The 25,039-nt window shown below is 38.0% G+C and overlaps 1 protein-coding gene across 6 annotated transcripts in view; it reads left to right on the plus strand.

Annotated features, from left to right (window-relative positions):
* NFIB (nuclear factor I B) overlaps positions 1–25,039 on the plus strand; it is a 225,941-nt gene that overhangs the window by 111,324 nt on the left and 89,578 nt on the right. For all 6 annotated transcript variants that reach the window (XM_032880572.1, XM_032880571.1, XM_032880573.1 and 3 more), the window contains exon 3: positions 19,345–19,398. In XM_032880572.1, coding sequence (XP_032736463.1) covers positions 19,345–19,398 — 54 coding nt within the window. The remainder of the gene's footprint in view (positions 1–19,344; positions 19,399–25,039) is intronic.

The raw sequence follows: 25,039 nt of genomic DNA on the forward strand, positions 1-25,039 counted from the left end.
AGATTAACCAGAGAAAAATCAAATTTAATGGCATCCCTATAGGGAATCCACATAGACATGGAAATTCCAAAGATGGTAGATAACATGAGGCTTATATGAGCTAAGGGGAGGAATAGGAATCTGGGGATACAAAGGGGAGATGGAGCAGTAGCAGGAAGGTGAAAGAAGATGTTTGGAAAACAAAGGTTGTCCTCATGCAGGTAATTTTCTTAGTAAAGAGAATCTCTGTTAATAGCTGTCTTCCTGATACAAGCAGGCTGTTGAGGGAGAGCTAAAGAGCTTTTCCTGGATCTGTTGGGTTTTGATTGCTTTTAACTAAAGATAATGTTCGTGCAACTTGGCCCATCTTGGGATGGCCTGCCCGTGGCCTCTACAGCCCCAATATTTCCTTTTGGCTTTTCATATAAAATTGTCCATAGTATTTACTTCCTAAGCTCAGTTTAATTTTCCTTTTATGCCTTCTGTATCATGAAATGTTATTTTCAAATGTTGATAAGAATGGGATAGCCTTGAACCTTTTTTTGCCTTTGGTCTGTAGCATTCCTAAAGATGGGCCCAGGTTACCTTTGTAATTTTATCTTTTTTTTTTTTCTAAATTATTTCCAAAATTCGCTGGAAAGTTGCAGCCTCAGGACACCTCCGCCTTTCTGACACGACTAACAAACACTGCACTAATTTGGAACACATGTTCTGTCAGAGTTTACCTATAGCCTTGGATTCCTAATTTGCAACTTCAGCATCTTCCATTGAAAAGAAACAGCATATTTTTTTTTCTTGAACTCCCCCCTTGCCTTCCCTTGAACCATAGTCTTTTATAACAGTAATAAGGAAATGTGGTTATGGGTATAATTGCCATGAGGCAATTGTACCCTTGAGGACTGGTAGAATTTTCTTTTCTTATAGTCTGAGGACTGGGCTCCATCTAGAAGCTCCATTTGCAAATAACTCAATTAGAATAATAACAATGTCTTTATTTTTATGGCAACTTTCCCTATAGAGATCAAAGAGCGTTAGAAACATCCTATCAGATTCATTGTTCTAATACCCGGTGGACCAGAATAAAAAAGTTTTATTCTAGCTCGTTTGAGATAGGTGATTGAGGCAGAGAGAGGTTAAGTGACATCCCAGAGGTCACAAAGAAACTCAGTAGGGGGACTGCAATGAAAAATCAAGGTTTCCTGTTACTCTGCAAGTTATCAAGCCACATTCTTTCCTGGCTATTGTAAAGGATGAGAATAAAGCACAGCCTCTTTTAGGATTGCAAAATAATGTAGGTGAAAGTGCTTTGAAAATTGTAAAGGTATTGTTGCTATCTTTATCACTTAGTACAAATGGAAGGTAAGAAAGAGCCTTATTGTCAGTGTCTAGTTATTCTCCTAGATAGGACACAGATTTGCAAATTTGGGTTGCTTGGGCCCAAACATCAGTCTTCTTGATCATTAATGAAGGACTAATGAAAAATTACATTTATAAGTCTAAATAAAATATCACACTTAAGCATCTTATGGCTCCTCACAATTCTTAAAGAATTCTGTGAGGTTGAAAACAAACTTGGAACGGATCGAGAAGAAACCAAAGATCAAAGTTGCTCTTGTTGAATTAACTGCTAGACACAAACCTTAACCAAGTAGTGTGATTTTATTTTTTTCTTTTTTCTTTTCTTTCTCTTTCTCTTTCTTTCTTTCTTTCTTTCTTTCTTTCTTTCTTTCTTTCTTTCTTTCTTTCTTTCTTTCTTTCTTCCTCTCTTCTTCTTCTTCTTCTTTAAGGTTTTCACTTTGGACTCCATAGATCTCAGGGTGGGGGTGGGTGTGATGATTTGAGGCTTTTTTTTTTTTTTTTTTTTTAACCAGGAATATGAGAAGTGGGAGTAGAATGCTACTAATCTTCCAACCTGATTTCAGGGAGCCTTGAAGGACACATTCTCTGGGGAGGAGACACAATCAACTTGATGTTCTTAATTACTATTGTTTGCTTTGTGATTAAAGGTGGCGTATTTTGGTGGGGAGCTGTTGGCTTCCCCGGTGTCCAGCGTGTCGGTGTTGGGAGCGTAAGGAGTGGTGGCATTCCTTCCCTGAAAGAGGAATCCCCTTCCACTTAGCAGGAGCTGAAAAATCAGAAATGCCCCCAATTTTATCAGCCCTTGCCTTTTAACAGGAAAAAAATGAGAAGCTGGACAAAATACAAATACACAGAATTTTCAAGCTGTCTCTGATTTTCAAGGTTCTAGAGTGAGTTCATATTCCTTCCCTTTAACTCAAGTAAATGAAGTGATCTCCCGCTTATCACCCATCCTCCCTGTCTGTCTCCTGGGAAGAGTAATGGCCTTGAGACTTCGTCTCCTCATCAGGGCACCTCTTGTTGTGTCTTAATGCTTAATGAATGTTAAGCTGAGAATGAATCTAGGTAAACAGGTGAACAGAAACTAAAGCTCAACCCATGTGAACCTGTGTGTGAAAGAACATGGGAAGAAAACATCCATCTTATGGAAGCACTTTTAGCCCTGCGAATGGACCGAGGCAATCAGAGCTATTTTCTACCAGTCGATTGAATTAGATCAGCTAATTTATTCCAGTTCTGATAATTAGTGGATGATATTAATAGAGAACGTTCAGTTATTGCTTTATTATTGTTAATGTATTTTTTTTAAAGGAAAGTTTTCTTAAGCACCCCCTCCTTTTTCTTTCAAATGGCCTCCCTGGATTCCAGGGCATGCCCTCCCCCCCACCCAATGCATTGTATATTGGTTTTCATGGAGTGACATAATGTCACAAAAGATTCCAACCCAGGGACAAGAAAGCTAAGCAGTGTTGTCACTTGAAAAACACATGGGTCCCTTTGAATGGGACCCTAATGTGGGGAGAAAGCTTTGGCTTGGCATCTAGATGGGGGTACCCTAACCTTTGTATTCCAATCATGTGTGGAACCCTGACTTTATTGCAGTCACGAATATTGCCATCGAGTAAACAAACCTGCAGAGACAAGAATGGTGTATTAAGCACAGTCAGGGTCTTCCCATTTATAGTTTGTATTTTCAAGCCAAAAAAAAAAAAAAGTTATCCTTTTGGGGGGAAATTATTTCTCTGTTTCACATCCTTTCGAAATTAACTGGGTTTGTACCCCATCTTTCCTTCATTGAAGTTTTCCTTAGATGTAGATTTTATACCCTAGACTTCCTTAGACATAGATAGGTGTAGATTTTTTTCCTACAAAAATCTAATATTCTGTCAACAATAGGTAGAAAGACAAGCATACTTTTCTTATAAAGAGCTGTGACACTTTATTTCATTTTTTTAAAATATTTTATTTATTTACTTGACAGAGAGATCGCCAGTAGGCAGAGAGGCAGGCAGAGAGAGAGAGAAAGAGGGAAGCAGCCCCCCTGCTGAGCAGAGAGCCCGATGTGGGGCTCGATCCCAGGACCCTGAGATCATGACCTGAGCTGAAGGCAGAGGCTTAATCCACTGAGCCACCCAGGCACCCCTATTTCATTTCTCAAACCGTGTCCCAGGCAGAAGAAGGGCTGTGAGCCTCTGACAGGTGACAGAGCTGCTGGGGTCAGGAATGGAAACTGTAACATCAAACCTTGCCCGGTTTTTGCTTCTGCCTCCGTCAGTCATGCAAAATGTCCTTCACCTCTTCCAGCCGCTGAACGGTCCTATGAAGTTCAACGGTTTCAGTCCAATTCTTGCGGCAGAGACACCACAATCCGCATGTTCTATCCCTGCCTTGGCATCCTCAGCTGACACGCCAAGGTTGGGAGAATACAGTTTCCTTCCAGGCCAGGCACAGCACATCGTGATGTCCAGGGGATATCACACTTTGAAGATTTAACCCCTGGGGCTGGGGGTGGTGGGGGAATGGGTGGAGAAAGCTGCATTGAAGTGGTACAACCCCCTGTCTCTGGTGTTAAAAACAGAATTTACTTATAAACTATTTCCCTTTACTTTGTTGCATTTTATCTGCTGTGCCATTTGTAAGTGGATGGAGATTTTGTGTTTATTGGCTTTCAGCCAGATCTTCAAATACATTGTTTGAAGGTGGAGATTAGTCGTCTCTCCTAATCGCTATCAGCCTATTTCTAGGAGGGTGCCTCTTTAAACCAATTTCTGGGCCAAGTATATCTGTCTAATTTCAGTTATCTGTTCAGGATAATGTAAACAATTCAGTTTCACTTGTTGTGTCTTGGCTTTAGCTGAATTATATATTCCTACGTGATGGTTTTTAAATCCCAGAATCCACATAATAGAGTACATTGAAAGAACTGGTGATCTTTTCTTACTGCCTTTTTTTGGACTGCAACTTATAATTAAAGTTTAAGTTTAGAATAATATATGCACAGTAAAAAAACTGGTTAAAGTTTAGAGTCCCATTTCTATCTGGTATTATGCTTCCTGCCTTTCACCCCCATTACCAGAGACACTGAATGCTTGTGGTGTCAACATTACTCTTCTGTTTTCAAGGTCTGTGCAACATGTCTTCCATCATCTTCTGGGGGTTGTCTTGTGGTATGTCCATCGTACTATAATTTTCTCATTGGAAATCAAAGGGAAAGGAGAGAAAATGCAAAAAGTGGAAATTATGGCTAGGCTTCCTTCATGATCACTTTATGCCTGTTTAGACTATAACCCATTTTCTTTTTTCAATAAATATTTGAAGTGTCACTTCCTTCTTCCGGGGCTGTTATCAAACACTGTTATCAAACACACTGTTAAGACATCAAGTCGGTCCATATCATTTGCATTTGCAATTCTAAAGTTTTGACACTGTGAGTTTATATCCTTCCTTATGCACACGTTCATCAGTATTTTTATGTTGTCTCCTATTTGTGCAGTATTCTAGTAAAGCATTGTAAATTTGAGTTCTGATAGAAGAAAATACTTCTGTCTGTTCTTGTTTAATGAATTAGCTGAGGTGAAAATGCTAGATGTCAAGTGAGGTCTTGTGAATGATTTCTTAGAGAAAACAGAGTAATGTTGAAATTGTTTCTCTTTTCAAATATGTGTTATCCTTATGTTGAGGTAAATTCGTGTGTATTTAAGGCAGTTTGATTATCCTTACATGATATTGCTAGCTATTCAGACAACTGATAAGCTATTCAAAGTTGTTCATGTCATGAGATATAAGTAAATGCATAGTATTCTATAAAAATAATCAGACTCAATTGATTCAGACAAGGAGCAGACAGTCGTGTTTATAGAAATGTCATTTACACAGGGAAAAAAAAACCAAAAAAACCAACAACCCAGGTATCATGTAACTTGTTGGATAGAGAGACTATGAGATGGTAAAAAGGAGAAATAGTAAACATGGATGGGTGTGTGGGATTATCACATCTCTTGGAGGAGATGTATTTAGAGCTTGTCATTGAAAATCTAAGTAATTAGTCTTTTTTTTTTTTAAGTCTTTTTACAAAAGACTTTGGGATGTAGAATTGCATACTTAGTACCGAATGGTGACAGTGCTTTCTCATCTTTTTTATGAGAATCATAATAATTACTTGAAATTTATTAAATTCTAAATGGCATTTATATTTAATCTGTCTAATACTGTAACTCTATTACCTGACATATATTTTGGAGTGATGAATATGTCAAACTTCAACAAGCATACATATCTGTCAGGATCCAGGAAAATAGAGTTTCTACCAGAGAGTACAATAGAAAGACTTTTATGAAGGTGGGGTAGGAGGTTATTAGAAATTAGAATGATATTAGATCAAGTGAGACGCCAACTGGACAGTGAGGCCACCCAGATAATCAACACCAGCAGGAGCTCCCTACTTCAACTCGGGCTGGAGGGGTAAGGGGAGAAGTTGGTGTTAACAGAGTCCTTGAGCCACAGTTATCTGAGGGGTGTGGGGACCACAGAGAGAGGGACCCAGCCTATGAAAGCTAAAACCATAAAGGATTCCTGACCACCACTTGGAGAGGCCTGTCAAAGCAGAGAGAGGAAATATTTGCCCTCTCATTTCTTCTTGCCCTCTGATTTCCCATACTCCCACCTGTGCTCCCCATTGGTCTGGACCTGGCCCAAACCCATTTGTTAACAGAGCTGGGGAATGTAGTTTGCAGGAAAAGAGTGAGGGATGGCTCTGAGGACAAGTTACTACTACTTGGCAACTCTGACTTTTTTTTTTTTTTTTTAATTTAATTTAATTTTTTCGGTGTTCTAAGATTCATTGTTTATGCATCACACCCAGTGCTCCATGCAATACGTGTCCTCCTTAATACCCACCACCAGGGTCACCCATCTCCCCTCTCCCCTCCAAAACCCTGTTTGTTTCTCAGAGTCCACAGTCTCTCATGGTTCGTCTCTGCTCCAATTTCCTGCACTTCACTTTTCCTTTCCTTCTCCTAAGGTCCTGCATGTTATTCCTCATGTTCCACAGCTAAGTGAAACCATATGATAATTGACTTTCTCTGCTTGACTTATTTCACTCAACATAATCTCCTCCAGTCCTGTCCATGTTGATATAAAAATTGAGCATTCATCCTTTCTGATGGCTGAGTAATATTCCATTGTGTATATGGACCTCATCTTCCTTATCCACTTGTTTGTTGAAGGGCATTTTGGCTCTTTCCACAGTTTCGTGATTGATGTCATTGCTGCTATGAATATTGGGGAACATATGGCCCTTCTTTTCACTACATCTGTATCTTTGGGGTAAATACCCAGTAATGCAATTGCAGGGTCATAGGGTAGCTTTATTTTTAATTTTTTGAGGAATCTCCACTCTGTTTTCCAAAGTGGCTGCACCAACTTGCATTCCTACCAACAGCATAAGAAGGTTCCCCTTTCTCTACATCCTCTCCAACATTAACATTTGTTAATCTTTGCCATTCTAACTGGTGTAAGGTGGTATCTCAGTGTGGTTTTGATTTGATTTCCCTGCTGGCTAATGAGGATGAACATTTTTTCATGTGTCTGTTAGCCATTTGTATGTCTTCTTCGGAGAAGTGTCTGTCTATGTCTTCTGCCCACTTTTTGACATGATTATCTGTTTTTTGGGTGTTGAGTTTGAGGAGTTCTTTATAGATCAGGATATCAGCCCTTTGTAGTGTCATTTGCGAATATCTTCTCCTGTGGGTTCAATGGGTTGCCTCTTTGTTTTGTTGACTGTTTCCTTTTGAGGTGGGGTGGAGAGATGGAATTGAGTGAGGTAAGATTCAAAGCATTAATTTCACGTGAGGGATTGTATTTGCATGATATTATTGAAAGGCTTATCACACTAGTTTTTCTTAGTGGCATCGAATTACTAATTTTCTTATTGCACTGGAAGATTTAGTTTATGATTTGTCATTATACATTATTGTTAGATGCTTTTGAAAATTCTCACTTTTTGTTTTTGGTTAATTTTCAAATTTTAGCATCCTTTAAATGTCAGGAAGAATTTGATCTTCTCTAGTTAGACAAATCTTGAAAACCAAAAACAACAGGTGACAGTCTCTATCGTTCTATTGGCGGTTAGCTCTGACAGGGAGTCATAGATGACCTCAACTTCCCCCTCTTCCATCTTCTGGACGTACTGAGAACGGACAAGGGAAGTTCAACTGTCCTTGTCATCAAGCACTGCCTACAATGTGGAAATGATGATGTGGTTTCTTGGTTCTTTTGTGACTTCTTTGCAGGCTCGGTATGCAGCATACTCTGTTTTTTGACTGGAATGCAATGTCAGTCTTGAAATGGCAGTATAATAATCAATTTTCAAAATTGAACATTAGCCATGTGTAATGTATGTGAAGTAAAAATAATCTTTATGAGCATGGGAGATGAGTCTGCAGTAAAGAACTTGAAGTTGGTCTGTGTTAAAGTTTTGTCACATCTGGAAGGCATTTGATGTATAAAATTACATAGGTTTGATACCATTCAGGGTTAGGACATATGGATGGGACATTATGCAGAAACTCGTTCTTTTTCATACTCTTTAGACTTAGTTTAGAGATTTTTAATCATAAGGAGTCCATTTGAATCTCCGTTAAAGATAAACTGAGCAAAATGACAAAATGGAAGGAATTTCGAACACATGGTACATGGCTCTACACCCTTATAGTCTTGGTTCCCTTCTTTAAAATGGATATATAGAATTAGACATACCTTGCATCATTTTTTTCTTATTTCCCAAATAACCATAGGCATGAATAGTAGATTCCATGGTAGGCTTCTATAACAGGCTCTTTATTATTTTTGGTTAAAATTACCTGTATTTTCAGCTTTCCTTTCACAACGACATTTAAAAGAATACTGCCACATCAGATTATAACAAATCTTCATATTTCTTTTGGGTTATAAACTTTTCAGAGTTCTTTCAAACATATTATTCTACTTATTAGAATAATCTTGACCTTCCCTTAGAAAAAATGGTAAAATTAGGGTGCCTGGGTGGCTGAGCCGGTTGAGCGTCCCGGCTCTTGATTTCAGCTCAGGTCATGATCTCAGGGTCGTGAGATCGAGCCCTGCGTCAGGCATGGAGTCTGCTTGAGATTCCTCTCCTGCTCCCTCTGCTCCTCCACAGGCCCATTCTCTTTCTCCCTCTCAGGGAAGAAAAAAAAAAATCATATTAGCCCAGATTTTTAAAATTTGTTTTTATCAATAAAATCAAGTGACATTCCTCTCATGCATAATTTTAATTGGCAGGGGGAAATTACTATCTCTTCATTTGTTTCCTCATTTTATCCTTTTTTGAAAATATTCACTCACATGATGAATTATTCAAGTAGTCTTATTCCTGGTAAATTAGCTTTTGCCCTGAAAACATGGGGACAGAACTTCTTTGAACCATTTATCAAGGAACTGTTAGGACATTGAATACTGCTCCATTCTCTGCCACATCAGCACACTTCCTTTTTCGTCAAGTGACTTCTCTCATTTTTTCCTCCAATTTTATGATAAAGTTATTTTATAAACAATAGCAGTACTGAATGTCTGACACTCAAATCTGCCTTCCTGTGATGGGAGGTGTATAAATTTTGTGTTACTCTGTTTTTCTGCTAATTACTATACACTTCTGGATTAAACACATACATTTATTTTTGTATGAATATATCACCACATACTTAAGAGCCATGATTTAATAATAAGGCAAAGTCTAGTTATTCATCATATATAACCAATCAGGTATATAAAAAACCCATTCAATTTCTTTCTTGTAAGCTCATATTATGATTTAAATGTAAATATTTTAATGATTTGGCAAAGTATCCTTTCACCTGGCATAATGGAGAAGTCTAGCCAAGTAAAAAATTTCTTTTTAGGAACTTGTGCCTATGATCAAATGAGCACTTTTCAAATAAGAACGTGACTTTTCAGTTTGTGACTGAATCAGTTGCTAAATTTGTATTTGTAGAGAGGCTCTCAAAAAATAGGATATGTGTAGACAGTCATCAGACAAGTAAGAGTTATGATTGGCATTATTGCAATTAATTGTAATTTGAAGAAGATGAAAAATAGCTTAAGTTAGAGCAGCCATCAAGGTCTTGCCCACTGTAAAATAGTCGTCATTTATTCAACAAATATTTTTTGAGCACCTAATATGCCAGGGATTATGCTAAGTAATGAATAAGACTTCCATGTATCTTGGGCACCTGGGTGGCTCAGTTGGTTAAGCATCTGCCTTCTGCTCAGGTCATGATCCCAGGATCCTGGGATCAAGTCCCCCATTGTCAGGCTCCCTGCTCAGCGATGCATCTGTTTCTCCTTCTGCCTCTGCCCCTCTCTGCCTACTCATGTTCTCTCTCTCTCTCTCGAATTAAATAATAATAATAATAATAATAATAATAATAATAATTTCCATGTATCTTGACCCCATGGATTTTATAACATAGCAAATGGGCTGGACACTAACCTAGCCCTTTAATTTCCAGTGCTGTTAGAGTTTTCAAAGGGAAATGTGCAGTGAAAACAGAGGAGGGCCAGTTAGGTGGGGTTTTGGTGGAGGAAGGAGTGTAAGTGGGAAATTAGACCTCAAAGTATATTTAAAAAAAAAAATACATTAGCCTTTCTCCATAAATACCTGTGCATATTTTCACTGTTGTGTGAAGTTATTTTTCCCCCCTCTTATTTCTGTTGTAAATGAACTAAGGCTAAAAACTTGTGCCTTTTCTTGTCCAGTTTTAAATGACCGGGCAACGTGAAAACTGCGGTAAGAGGGGTTTGCTCAGGGTCAGAGTACAAGTGGTTGGCAGTTACTGAGTGGGACCCAGGCATTCTGACTTTCCAGACAGTTCGGAGAAAACACAGCCTGCTCCCTGAGAAGAAAAATTGCCGACGAAATATTAGAAAGTCTTGTATCTGGTTTTGATCTGGATATACAATATGATAGTAAGTTTTGGAGAAGTACATGGAATGTCATAGCACAAAGGGGCCATGTGTCCACAGGACTGTGGCACATGTGGGATTTAGGCTAATCCATGGAGACCCCAGGACAAAATAAGTAAGTCACTGTGTCAGTGAGCATGACAAGTGCTCTTCGGGGCTTTGGAGGTATGAGAGCATTTATTTTTCCGGGCTTTCCTTTTAAGAGCAAATCTAAGACTAATATGATCATAAACACTGCATTTGGTTTATATTGAAATTTTGCAATGATTTTTTTTCAATCTGCCTCCATAATTATGTTCTTGAGTCTGATGACATTCTGGTTTTCATTTTCAGATTCATATTTCACCAACATTCTCTTTGCACTACATACCTTACTATAAAATGCAGGTTTCTTGGTTTCTAAGAAAAAAAAAAAAAAAGTATATTACATAGAAGAGCTGAAATCCACAATGTCTCCCAGATGGGCAAGACAGAACATTCATCTCATCTTTTCCTACTGGATCTGGCCGGGCTTTGGAAAGTACTTCATTGTTTTCATATGGCAAAACGTATTGGCCAATTGTTCCTTAAAGTACGTAGTGGCGTGTTCATCTAATATTATGAGATATGGGCAGAATTTATGAAAGATTATAAATCTTGCAACTCTCTTCAGAAACTTAAAATAAAGCTGGAGATGTTTTGCTTCCAACAAACATGCAATCTTCATAAAATTGGAAAAGAAATGTTTTGAATAAATAATGTTTTGGTTTATTTCTCTCTAGTGCAAGAACTATTTTTTTTTAGTCACAATCATGCCATAAAACTCCTCCCTCCACTACACTAACACCCTTGCCTCTGTATTTATATATTTTCCTGGTGCATTAAAAAAATTTTTAAGGATGCCAGATTGCTTTGCCTTGTTTTTAAAGATAGAAAACTGGATTTGCTCCCAGGGACTCTTTCCCTAACTAGGCCAGTTTAAAAACTAAACAAGGATTGAGTCAGTTAATTAATTTAAATGAGATTACAAATCAAAAAACATATTACGCAATCTTGATTTAATTACCACATTTTATTTACTTAATTGAAAACACACTGTAGGAACTTTGCAATCTTGACAATGATCAGTATGGTGTCTGTGCATTCTATAGGGTAAAGGCTTAGAAAGCAAGAAGTGCAGATGATCCTGGCTGTGACCTTTGGTTCACTCAATCCCTGGATCAGTAAAGAGTCATTGAACTTAATCTTAGGCCGGCAAGGTCAGATACGATTATCCCTGCTTTTAGTCGTGAGGTTTTGGTGCTAGTTAATGAGCCGGTACAAACCTCTGGTCAGAGATATTGGCAGATTTAACACTTTTTGTGCAGGGGTGTTCGTATCTGCCCTAGTCAATAGTCCCCCCACTGTGAACAGGTTTAATTTGCTCTCATATGGATATGAGATTTTTTTTCCCCCTTAAATTTCAGTGGCCTCTGTCTTTCGGCTAATTCCTCGTGGACAAATTTTGGTCTTGAGCCCAAATAAATCCTTATTTTAATCCTTGAGATATGATGCTTTGAACCTAATCACCCTGTTAAACCAAAAAAAAGTAGCTCTTTAAAACAAAGTTTAAAAATAGAACTAGTGGAATGTGTAGGAATAAGAAATAGAGGCTAGATGACATGTCTGTGCTCTTGTTTTATATTTTCTTTGGTTAAGCTGATTTATCTGGAAGGACCCTCAATATAGCAACCTCTTTTAAAACTCTGAGTTCTTTTGTATTCAACAGATACTTAAAAATTTGTATTAGCCAATGAAAAGGAGGATCTGAAGGTACGGGCCTTTAGATGGGAAATAATATAGATTAAAGAGCATGATTAAGGATACATAGGAAGCCATGTTTCCTGAACAGTATTTTGCTTCTGCCAAATGTATTCAGGGAGATTTGATTTCTCTTAGTACTCAGTACTCAGACCTGAGTTTAGGGAAGGGGGCACCGATTCAGTAAAAACATATCAAGGACTCCATTAACAAAGTGACAGAGTTCATGGTTTCCATGGGCAGTTGGTTAAGCAAGTTTTGCAACAAAGTGGATGCTATATAAAGGAATGTCCTGTTGAGAAGAGAGAGGGACAGAAGCTAGAGAGAGACAGAGAGAGGAGGAGAGAGAGAGAACGAGCAGGCATTTCCCTGCATATCGACGTGCTTGCGAGAGACAAGGAAAGCCCTTGGTTTTCCTGTGTTCTTTTTGTGTGCATGTTATTCTAATAAATATTTAATAGAGGAAAAAGAAAATATTGTGAAGCTATAGTTTTGTGTCACCCCAGTTGATGAAGCAGTTCTCCATTAAACCTGAAGCCGTATAACGTTTTAACCATGCCGGAGAAAACTATGGCGAATTATGTAATCAGAATTGCAATTCCGTGAAGCCAAGTCTCTGTAAATCCCGAGGAAGCAGTCACTGGGAAAGTAAACAGCCAAGAGTGAGGCACAAGACTTGAGCAGAGGACAGTGGAAGAGGGTGAGAGAAATTTGCTCTAGGAAACTTACAAAACCTAGAGTTTTCTCCCCTTCTCCTTTAAAAAGATGCACCATTTGTCTTATTTTTGTGTGTCCCTATTATAAAATGCATTCATCTGCCTCCTTTCCCTAAGGGTTTTGCTTGGTCCTTACATCCTGACTTTTCTCTTTCTTAAGTGATTCTTTCTGGCATGATATATATTTAATTTGTAAAATTATACTATTTTAATATGTTGGTAATTAACGTTTAGAAGAGAAAGAAGTGGGCCATTCCAAGTCTTAAAAAAAAAAAAAATCTCATGGTATTCTTCAGTTGACAATGGGCTATTTCTTTACCTGCTTAAAGCAAAAGATTATGACAAAGGGGCTCTTTATCACATGATGACTAATTTTAGTTCTTGCGAGAGGCTCTCTGTAGGTTAACAGGTTACGGTGTGGATTTCATTTACTCTTCTGATATCCCTTGATATAAAAGCCATATTGTTACAGAATCATAGAATTTTAGGGCTAGAAGGGACCTGACAAATTACCTTCTTCAGTCCCTTCTTTGCATTGACATGACTGTAAATTAAAATCATGCCTCTCAAATTTAGTTTTTCTGTTGATACTCCAGTCCTGGTGCCAGAACATGAAATGAATTCCTGAAATAGGTTTCATCTAGGAGTAGAAAGACAACTTATGTATAAAGGCCATTAAAAACTTCTTGGCCTCCTGCTTGCAAACTGGGGGCCTCTTTCTGGACCCTCAACAAACATTTTTTTCCCTTTGGAGGAGAGACCCCAAAGTTAATTTCTCACTCAAAATAGTCTCTCTGATCTACCCCCTCCCATTTCCAAGTATTCCTTCTGGAGGTAAGGGAAGCAGAACTAAGCCTGAACATCAGGCCAGGACTCGTACACCTGACCTTCCCAAACCCTCCCCCACTCTTCCCCCCCACCCCAAAAAGGTGTGTCTGTTTGACTTCTAATGCATGTTTCTGCCCTGAGGGGCATGCCTAGTCCTTCTTCTTTGTACACTTCTGTACTTTTAGAGACCACTTGTTCCGTACTCATTTAGTTTACTCAACGGAATGTCAGGCAGTATATCAAAGATTAGGGCTGTAGGGCTAATAAATAGGTCAGCATCCCTCCTTTCATGTATTTCAGAATTTAAAATAAGGATAACTTCAACGTGGAGGACTTCGGGGAGGAAAAAACGGGGACAGAATGTGTAAAGACTTGGAGGCATCAGGTGTAAGTGACATATGGGGAACCAGAAGGCTAATATAGGACCTGGGAGTTGGTAAAGACTAGAGGTCCAGAATGGCATACTGAAAAATTTGGAGATTTTCCCATGGGTACTTGGAATACATGTCAGGGTCTTAGTGGTGAAGTAGCTTCATCAGTTTGAAGTTTCAAAAAGATCACCTTGGTAGCAGAGTGGAATTATATCTACCACCATAATATGAGATCTTTTCATTTCTCAAGACCCTAAGGTCCCTTCCCTTTGGTACCATCTATAAAACACCCTTACTCATCCTTCCTAGGAAGAGCAAACTGCTTGCTGATCTTGATACATACTCATTAATAACACCTGTCACCATGTATAATATTTTATTTATACATTTATTTCTCTTTGGGCAGCCCCTGAGCTCTAGAAGGCATAGAGTGTATATTCTTCTTCTTAAAACAGTATGTTAAAGGTCATTATTATAAATGAATTGGAAATTTAATAAGAACTTATTGAGAACCTATTATGGTCCCAAACATCAGCCATTGGACTATAGAAGGGATTCCATGAATCTTACGGATTCACATCAGTAGTGATTCACAGTAGTGACCGAAAGACTTTTAGTTTTGATGGTCTGCCCCCATCAGATAATTGAGTTCACCTACCTCAGAAAGTTAGTACTCATTAACAAACATTTAAGTGGTTATTATCTGTTTATTATCTTACCTATTTAACAAACATTTTATTGGACTTTCACTAGATCATTAATTAGTAAAACATTAGAATTCTCTTTGTTTAGCGGAGAGAATCCAGACTGAATTTAATTCAGAGCTGTCCTCTTTTGAAAGCGTTGATAACTGTATAGATTTTAATAATAGTTGTTTCCAACTTAGAGTGAAAGAATAGCTGTGGGCTTTTAAAATGTATGAAAAAGGTTTTGAATGTATTGGTAAATGTTAGGAAGGAGGAGGGAAGTTAGGGGAAGGTCAAGTTCCCAGAAACATTTAATCTACTGAAAGATCGCTTGGCTGTACGTGATTTTAAGATTGCATCATAACCTCGCAAGAGGCAGTGTGTCTGAATGGGTGGCCCATGTAGAGAACATATGTTTTAATAGTTGCCATGTAACTTTGGACAAGCCATTTCGGTCGCTTAAATATCCCAGGGTCTTTCATAAAACTGGGTCAGGAGGGAAGCTGGCCATTCTTTGGGTAAAGTTTAAAAGTTCGTTATTAGAAGAGCCATAAAAGGCTGGCTGCTTTCTAAAAGGGAGTACACAAAGGGATTGAAGAAAAGTTGGTAAGGATCACGTGGGGATGTGAACCTTTTCTTAGTCCTGGGGTAGGAGGAATAGATTGAGTTTAAAAAGTAGTAACTTAGAAATGGCTTCACTATTTTCTTCCAAAAAGAAGACATATATGTTTAGTTCACACTATTAAAACATAAAGAATGGGTCAGAAGATATTTTTAAAAGTACGCAATGCAAACTATTTCAGCTCTGCATTATGTCCAATGAAGTCCGAAATGTAGAAGATGTAGACTGGGATCAAAAAGAGAAAATAAAATGTGGAGGGAATGATGGAGGACTGGTTTAGGTGAGCTGCCTTTAAGTTCTGTTCCCCTGTCCTTCTCTCCACTGCATCCAGATTGTTCTAGACTCAAGACCCAGTGTGCTGGGCAACTCACAACCCCCCCTTCTTACCAGCCTTGTTCTTCACAGACTTCAGTCTTCTGGAAGGTAATCCCCATCAGATGGCTGGTATCTGCTGCCTTTTGAGCAGGAGAGCTCATGAGAGCCTTGCAGTGGCAGAGCTTTCTCCATTGAGGGGAGAGGGCGCCTACAGTTTTTACGTAGGAATTCTCAGCGGACACACGCTCCTTGAAGTGTATATCCTTCAAGTGTCTCCTTCATATTCTGGCTATTTACCAAAAATCTGGCTATTTTTAAAAAATATTTTTTAAAAAGATTTTATTTATTTATTTGACAGAGAGGGAGCACAAGCAGGGGGAGCTGCAGAAGGACAGGGAGAAGCAGGGTCCCCACTGAGCAGGGAGCCCGATATGGGGGTCGATCCCAGGACCCTAGGGGGATCACAACCTGAACCTAAGGCACATGCTCACCGACTGAGTCACCCAGGTGCCCTGTCCACAAATCATTTGCCTGGGATGGGCAGAATTTAGTCATATCCCCTTTCTCCCTTTCTTCCTGAGAGTTAGCCCATTAAACACACGAATCATTCTTTGAATGTCACCTCTGTGTTTGATATCGTTGATTTACTGATTGTATCAGATGCGTCTGACCAGTGCCTGATGGGTGACATAATAAAAGCTTTGCAACAATTCTACAAGGTAGACAGTATTACAGTTGTAAATATCAAGACCGCAAGGCTCTAAGAGTTAAGTAATTATGCACAAAATCCCCTTACTAGTGAAGAACAGAGCTAGAATTCACGATAACATATTAAGTACACACAGACCCACACACAGGACTTGAGCAAATGATGGAAGTAGTTGAAGAAAACCTTTGGGTATAGAGTAATGTGACCTGGGTTTTTGATGTGGTCCGAATAATTCCTTCTCTGAAGTTAACCACAATAACAGTTCATTTTGGTTTCTCTGCCAACTGTGACTCGCTGGTTACTTCCTTTTCTAGCAGTTTTAATTGAGTGACCGGTATAAGGTGCCATAAGAGTTAAGAGTAGATTATAGTGTTAGAATTTACAGTCTGAAAAGTAAATGCGAACTTGCCCCCTCCCTGAGGCGGCTCTCTTCTATGTTTTGGGATCTCGTATATGCTCTTTTACTTCATGAAAAGAAGCAGACTTGGGAATATGAGGGAAAAGCTGCCATTGTGTGCCAGTAAATGCCCGATCATTTTAGAAAGTAGAATTCTTATTAAAAGCAAGTGTGTGACTCAAATGTAGTGTCTACTTCAGTTTTCCCTCAAATGTTTGTGGTTTGGTTGTGTTTTGTTTTAGTAATTATATTGTTTTCAAATGAAGAGGTTGCTGTGCACTTGTTAGGGATGGGGGAAGGGGTAATGTGCAGCAGAAAAGACAAGGGTTTCCCCACGGGATGTTGTGGTAACAGGGGGGTGCTATTGTTCTAACTGAATACTTTCTTCAGAATAGAAGAGACATTCATTCTTTAATTGACCCAAGTTTCAGGAGCCAGATGTTGGGAAGGAGTTTTGTGGTGCCCTTTTGGAATTGATTTAAGTAAACATGCGAGGCTCACGGAGAGTCTACAACCCCTGTCCCCTGAGGACAAGCTCAACCTGCCTCATGTTGTGTCATTAGGAAGGTGGCAGTTAGCCACCTTGAGGGACGCATGTCTAGATCTCCATAAATGTGAGGTAACTTCAGAAGAAAAAAGAGAATATGAAGAAGCCCTCTGTCCAGTAGGTATGTTAGTAATAATAATAATAATAAGTAGGAACTCCTCAAAAGGTTAGAGTGACTTGAAAAATTAAATTGGAATGTAGTATCATTATTGAAGGACATTTGTCAGAGGAACTCGAGGCAGAAATAGCTGAATCTGTAGCAAAATAATGTCATTTATCATTTTTATGTAACCATCAGACTCCATGCCTGGAAAGTGGCCAGTGTTATACCATCTTTTATAGGAATGTAGAAAGAGAAAGATTGACCTTCTAAGTTGTAAGTCACCGAGTCTTGCCTCAATTCCAGAAAAAAGCAAGCAGATTCACGAGAGATGGGAGACAAGCATTTTAGAGAACACCCAACTGTGGGACTGTCTACAGGAGACATGAGCTGGAACTCAGGCTGCAAAAGTAGCTCCTACCACTTTCTTTATTTCCGTTTTGGGAAATCAGAAATCAGTTGGAGGATAATGTGGGAATCACTAAATACATTTGTGAAGATTTCATGAAAGCTCTTCTGGAGGAAAAAAAAAAAAAACAAAAAAAAGACAAAGGAAATAGGATGAGGAGGTAGAATTCCCATCTCAGCATTAACTCTATTTAGCAGGCATGAGGCAAAAGGCAAAGATGAAAAACCAAGCTATGTACAGAAAGAGACTCATAGGATCCCCTTGCATTTAACAGTGGAAGCAGCCGTTGGAGCTTGCTAATCACTTCCATGGAAGAAGTTAATAACCCTGCTGAAAAAAACCAGCCTAAGATATTTCTGCTTCAATGAGACTGGATTCCTGTCTTGGCTTAGGTACCATGGCAAGATTTCAGGGAGGAGACTTATCTGTGGCCACCGGTCACATTTTGTTGCAATTCACTATCAAGTTCAAAACTGCCTTTCCTAGGCAGGCGGAGAAGGCTGCTGAATCTTAGCCCCAGGCGTTTGCTGAAAGCCTAGTGCATTCACAGCACACTGCGTACCGGGGAGGACACAAAAGAAGTAGAAAGAATCTCTTCCTCTGCTCAGGAGCGTGCAATTTAGTTGGGGAGACAAAACTTCAATACTAGAACCAGTAAAAGAAGATGACAAAGCAACCTGTAAGGAAGTGTATAATCATACGGGGCAAATGACACGGATAAGTGTGGAGGGGACATAGAGGAAAGAGGAAGGAGCAAAACGCAGCAGTGTTAGATGAGCTGGGAAAGGAGTGTTGCTTAGCCGTAGTGTAACCTTTCCGCTGCTTTCTGCAGAAAGCATCAATGAAAAAGAACGTGCGGTAGGAAATTCAGAGAGACCACATTGATCTTGTTCTCCTTATCTGCAGTCTGTCTATCACAGATGGAAATTAAATTGATCCAACAGTTTGCTCTCCACAAAGCTATGTTAGTTTCTACCTAGTAATTTATGCTTTTCTTGGTGTTTGCAAATTGATTGCTATTATGGGATGCAGACAAATCTGGGCCTGGATCCAGTAGGTTGGGAGATTATGGGAGTGGGTATGTGCGTGTGCACGTGAAATCCTGGAAAAACGGACTCTCGTTTCTGTGTATTTCACTCCTCGAATAAAAACATTTTCAGGTTCTTAAGAGCATGTTTAATTACACTCGGATTGCATTTTTAGGGGATGTATCTGCTTTATTTTATATTGCTCTGACAGGCCCAACCTCCAAACCGCCTTTCGTGGCTTTGGAGCCAGACCTTTTGTTTCAAAAAAAGCCTTGCTCCATTCTAAGACTATGATAGATCTCTACTTTTTTCTTTTCCTTTTGACACAGAAATATGGATGGACATTCGTCTAGCTTGATAAATAAAGTGTTGCTGCTGAAAGGCTTGGGAAAGTATACTTTATTTAAACACACTCAGCTTCATTGTTGCATCTTAATTTTTTTTTTTTTAAAGTCCTCCTGAGGATTGTGAAATTCGTTCAAAACAAATTAAAAAGAAAACATTTTCTGTGATTTCTTTATAGATTCTGGACAATCAGGAAGTCCAAGCCACAATGATCCTGCCAAGAATCCTCCAGGTAAATATATGCTCCAAGACGTTTGCAATCTAACATTGTTGGAGAACAAAGGTACCACTGTATAGATAAACACCCCATGATTGGTCAGCTGCCTGTTTTTCTCTGGCAGACTGGTATGATCAGGACGGGATGTGATTCTGTGTAGGCCCTTCACAGGGGCAAATACTTGTATATGGGCGTCATCCATATTTACCTAACCACCGCCATTTTAATTTTTGTTGGTGTTTTTTTGAAAAGTGAATGTGCGTTGTCCAGGTGCTAAAAGTCCCTGGGGCTTAAAAAACCAAAATACCACTTCATCATTCTTTCAAAATGCACGAGAAAAAGTAAAAATTTCCCTACTCTTATTATAGTTTATCAACTCTCATTACTTTAAAAGGAGGGTTGTGGAGGTGGTTGGTTATGCGTTCAGTGAAGGAGTCTTTGCCAAAGAGTTTTTGTTCCATAAAGTTTTTATTGGATTCCAAGAATCAGGAAATAATGAAAGTAGGACTTTTCCTTCAGTATAATGTATGCCGAATACTCTCTGTATGTTCAGAAGTTGTTCCACATCTAAAAATGGGCTTTTATAACTTGGCTGTCTTCAGAGTTTTGTTGCTTCTAAACCTATTGATTCAGGAGTACTTTGTGTTTTTTTCCTCATGACATAAAACTTGTGCAAAGAAGAATTTCTAATATTTCATTATCAGGAGGATCTCATTTGTACCTGTAACTTGGGTAAAAGAGTGCTCTAAGAATAAACCAACAAAAACAAAGCAAAATGAACGCAAAAATCCAAACTCACCACACATGCCCTCTACTTCCCAAAATAATCTGATCTGGTTATTTTCATTGAAAATAAACAAAATGTCTTTGAAAGGTGATAATAAAAGTTTTCTGAGGTAGACTTCGTTTTAGGTCCTTAGTTACTTGACCTGCCTTGTCATAGGGTTTTGCTACTGTGAGGTTGAACTGTCTAAAGAACCCCAAACTGTAAGAAAATATGTCAGGCCAGTCTTTAACTTGAAAATGGGGTTAGAAAGATACAGTAAGGGTGCCTGGGTGGCTCAGTGGGTTGGGTCTCTGCCTTCGGCTCAGGTCATGATCTCAGGGTCCTGGGATCGAGTCCTGCATCAGGCTCTCTGCTCAGCAGGGAGCCTGCCTCCTCCTCTCTCTTGCTTTCTCTGACTGCCTCTCTGCCTACTTGTGAGCTCTCTCTGTCAAAAAAATAGATAAAATCCTTAAAAAAAAAAAAGATACAGTAAGTAAATATGCAAATAAAGATGCAAAGTCAAGGCAATGTAGTTTTTCTTTCTGAGTCTTGCCTGTATTTTGCTCTTTATTTTTATCTTAAAAAAACTGTATTTTTCAAATACATATTAACTTACTCTGTATTGTACAAAACCTTACTGTTTGGCGAAAGTAGCCGATACTTCAAAGATTCAGAGTTTTAATTTAGATTGGAAAATGTATGCTAACTTGATTTCTCCCTACTTTGATCAAAATCATTCAAAATTCATAGAGATTAATAACAAAACCTGCAAAAAACAGAACAATTTTAAATATAACTTCCAGTTAACTTTATTACTTTATTTTTTGTGTTGGTGGGAGAGTAGAATCAAAAAGACTATTTCGAATGTAATAACTTTTGTCAGAAGTTTTCTGAAGTTGAGGGGCACCTGGGTGGCTCAGTCGGTTAAGCGTCTGCCTTTGGCTCAGATCATGATCCCAGAGTCCTGGGGTTGAGCCCCACGTCGGGCCCTCTGTTCAGTGGGAGTCTGGGAGTCTGCTTCTCTTTTCTCCCTGCTGCTCCCCCTGCTTGTACTTTCTCTCTCTCTCTCTCTCTCTGTGTCAAATAAATAAATAAACTCTTTTTTTTTTTAGATCTTTTAAAAAAGGCAAAAATTTCCTGAAGTTGGGAAAATTTCAATAGGTTATCCTTTTAACTTTACTAAGATTTCTTCTTTTTACTTGAGTAATAGTTTCCCTGTGTAACATAATAACCCAAAGTGAATTGTGTTCAAACATTTTTTAAAAGCTTCCTCACTCATTTTAGAAAGAATGGGGTAGGGGAGGGTAGTTAATAGAAAAAGAGTTGATAAGTAATGTAAATCAGTCAGACTAAAACAAGGGATATGTTCTTTGCATTTGAAATTAATAAAGCTGTTATTGTTTGAAATGCACTTCTGAACATGTACAGAATTACACTCACTTAAAAATGTTCTCTACTTAAGCTGAATGAATAATTGTTGAATAGTTGTATAATGCCAGAATTTGATTTTTTCAGTATTTGTCAAGAAGCTAGGTTCAATTTTTTCTTTTGCTAAATTCAGTGTAGCATCTCTTAATTCATCTGTTTGCGTATAATATGACAAACATAAACAATCAAGGTAGAAACCTTCTAATTTTTTTCCTTTTTAAATTTTCCTTGGAAATCCTTTTTGAGAACAATGTCTTAAAATTGGGATGTTGTGGATCATACTACAATTAGTTGAATATTGTATATGTATACATGGTACATCAATTACCAGTTTTTCAGTTAGAAAATAATAAAATATATAATTTCAAAATTAAATGGAAGAAATATAGAATTTTCTTTGATGATTCAGAAGCTTGCCACTATTTTAACATATGTTGTGTATCATTGTATTATGGACTTAAACATAAAGATTGTTAAGGAATCCCATTTGATGAAAGTTGAGAGTTCCGTAGTAACTTGAAATAAATCAAGCCACTAGAAATGTAGAATGGTTTCTAATTTGAAATGTGAAAAATTAGAACTTATTAAGGTTTTTGTTTTGTAGTCAATTGGAATAAATTATACATACTATTAAAAGCTCTTTTCATGGGGCACCTGGGTGGCTCAGTCGGTTAAGTGTCTGAGTCTTGATTTTGGCTCAGGTCATGATCTCAGGGTCATGAGATCAAGTCCCTCATCAGGCTCTGGGTTGAGTGTGGACCTGCTTAGGTCCTTTCCTTCTGCCCCTCTCCTGCTTGTATGTGTGCTCTCTTTCTCAATCTCTCTCTCAAGAAAATAAAAAAGCTCTTTTCTTGAATGTAAGCACGTTTGGGATTTTAGAGCATAATTTATCTTTTGGAGGCTTTTTTCATCTCTGTCTTCTAGCTTTGGCTGAAATGTGAAATCTCTGACTTTTCATATTCAGTATTTCAACAAGGCACAATGCGTTCATGGGAAAATTCAGTCTACTACCATAAACAACGAGAGAATCAAATCACTTTGCTGCTTGTATTGTTCTAACAAAGGGAAGTTAAACTTTGGGAAAAGATCACTTTGAGGGCCAACACTTTCTCTTATCACCAGTAGTTTTCCAATGGGAGATGGGCAACCCATAGACATGGTTACCATCTCCTTTCCAACAGCTTGGGAAGTGATAGCAAACATCCAGCCCTTTTGGAGGTAGAAGCTCTGTGAAATCTGTTCCCTGCTGTTAACATGAATGTGGATGCCATTCAGTCATTCTATAAGAACAGATGCGTGTGTCTTTATTGCACTTCCTTATACTATTTATGATTTCATGTTTTGTTTTTATTCTTTGTTACATGGTGGGGATGGGCATCATCATCTTTTCAGGTCTAAGGGGCTTTAAAATTCTGATGGTGCCCAAGGATAGGGCGGTTATTTTAGTCAAGAGGCACTAGACAACTTAATTTTTTTTTTTTGATGATACACATTTCTTCATTTCCTTTGATATAGTCGGAAGTTACATGTTTATATTTAGTATATTATATAATGTTATTATATATGTTAACATATTATATTATATGTAATATATATAATAAATGTATTCCACATACCAGAGAGATCATATGATATCAGTCTTTTTCTGTCTGACTTCTTTCAGTTAGCACAATACCCTCAAGAGCCATCCATGTTTTTGTAAATAGCAAGATTTCCTCCTTTTTCATGGCTGAATAATATTCCATATACATACTCCCATTTATTTGCACACACCACACATATATTATATTTATATTTACATACCACATTTTCTTTATCTTTTCATTCATTGTTGGAGACTTAGGTTATTTTGATATCTTGGCTATTATAAACGATGCTGCATGAACATTAGGTATATTTATCTTTTTAAATTAGTGGTCTCATTTTTTTCAAACAAAAACCCAGAAGTAGAATTGCTAGATCATGTAGAGTTATATTTTTAGTTTTTGAAGGAAAGTCATAGCCGTAGTGGCTACACCAATTTACCTTCCCACCAACACTGTTGTAGGGTTCCCTTTTCTCCATAGTCTTGCCAAAACTTGCTATTTCTAGTCTTTTTGGTAATAACCATTCTAATAGGTATGAGGTTTCAATTTTCAGTTCCCTGAGATTAATAAGGCAGAGCATGTATTTGTGCACCTGTTGGCCATCTGTATGTCTTTTTTGCAAAATGCCTGTTTAGATCCTCTGCCCATTTTTTTAATCAGATTTTTTTTGTTAGTGAGTTATATGAATTCTTTATATTTTTTGGATATTAACCCCTTATCAAGTATATGATTTGCAAATATTTCTTCCATTCAGTAGGTTTCCTTTTCCTTCTCTTAAAGGTTTTCTTTCCTATGCAGAAACTTTTTAGATTGATATAATCCTACTTGTCTATTTTTGCTTGTATTGATTTTGGTTTTGATGTCAGATTAAAAAAATTATTGCCAAGACTGATGTCAGAGAACTTACTGCCTATGTTTTCATCTGGAAGTTTTATGGTTTCAAGCCTTACATTTGAGTTTTTAATCTATCTTGAGTTAGTTTTTGTGTATGGAGTCAATAATGGTCTAGTTTCATTCTTTTGGATGTGATGGTGCAATTCCCAACACCATTTTTTGAAAAGACTGTCCTTTTATCATTGTGTGTTCTTGGTTCATTTATCATAAATTAATTGACTATAAATGTATGTGTTTATTTCTAGGCTCCCTATTCTGTTCCATTGAGCAGTGTATGTGATCAGCGTATTGGTATAATACCACACCGTTCTTGTTAGTATAGCTTTGTAATATAGTGTGAAATCAAGGTATATGATGCCTCCAGCTTTGTTCTTTCTTGAGATTGCTTTGGTTATTTGGAATCTTTTATGGTTCCATATAAATCTTAGGACTGTTTATTCTATTTCTATGAAAACTGCCATTGGAATTTTGATAGTGATTGCATTGATTCTGTAGGTTGCTTTGGGTAATATGAACATGTTAACAATATTAATTCTTCCAATCCATGAGCATGGAACATTTTTCCATTTATTTGTTTCTTCATCTGCATCTTTCATTAAAGTATTTAAGTGTTTAGTTATAGGTCTTTCACTTTTTTGGTTAAATATTCCTAGGTCTTAAAAAAATTTTTTTTTTGATGCAGGTGTAAACAGGATGTCTTTCTTTCTTTCTTTCTTTCTTTCTTTCTTTCTTTCTTTCTTTCTTTCTTCTTTAGAGTGGAGGAGGGGCAGAGAGAGAGGGAGAACAAGAATTTTTTTTTTTTTAAACATATAATGTATTATTTGCTTCAGGTGTACAGGTCTGTGAATCATCAGTCTTACACAATTCACAGCACTCACCATAGCACGTGCCCTCCCCAATGTCCATAAGCCAGCCACCCTATCCCTCCCTGCCCCTGCACCTCCCAGAAACCCTCAGTTTGTTTCCTGGGATGAGGAGTCTC

Source organism: Lontra canadensis, unplaced genomic scaffold (assembly GCF_010015895.1).
Source record: "Lontra canadensis isolate GAN:19392208 unplaced genomic scaffold, GSC_riverotter_1.0 scaffold70, whole genome shotgun sequence".
Lineage (NCBI taxonomy): Eukaryota > Metazoa > Chordata > Mammalia > Carnivora > Mustelidae > Lontra > Lontra canadensis.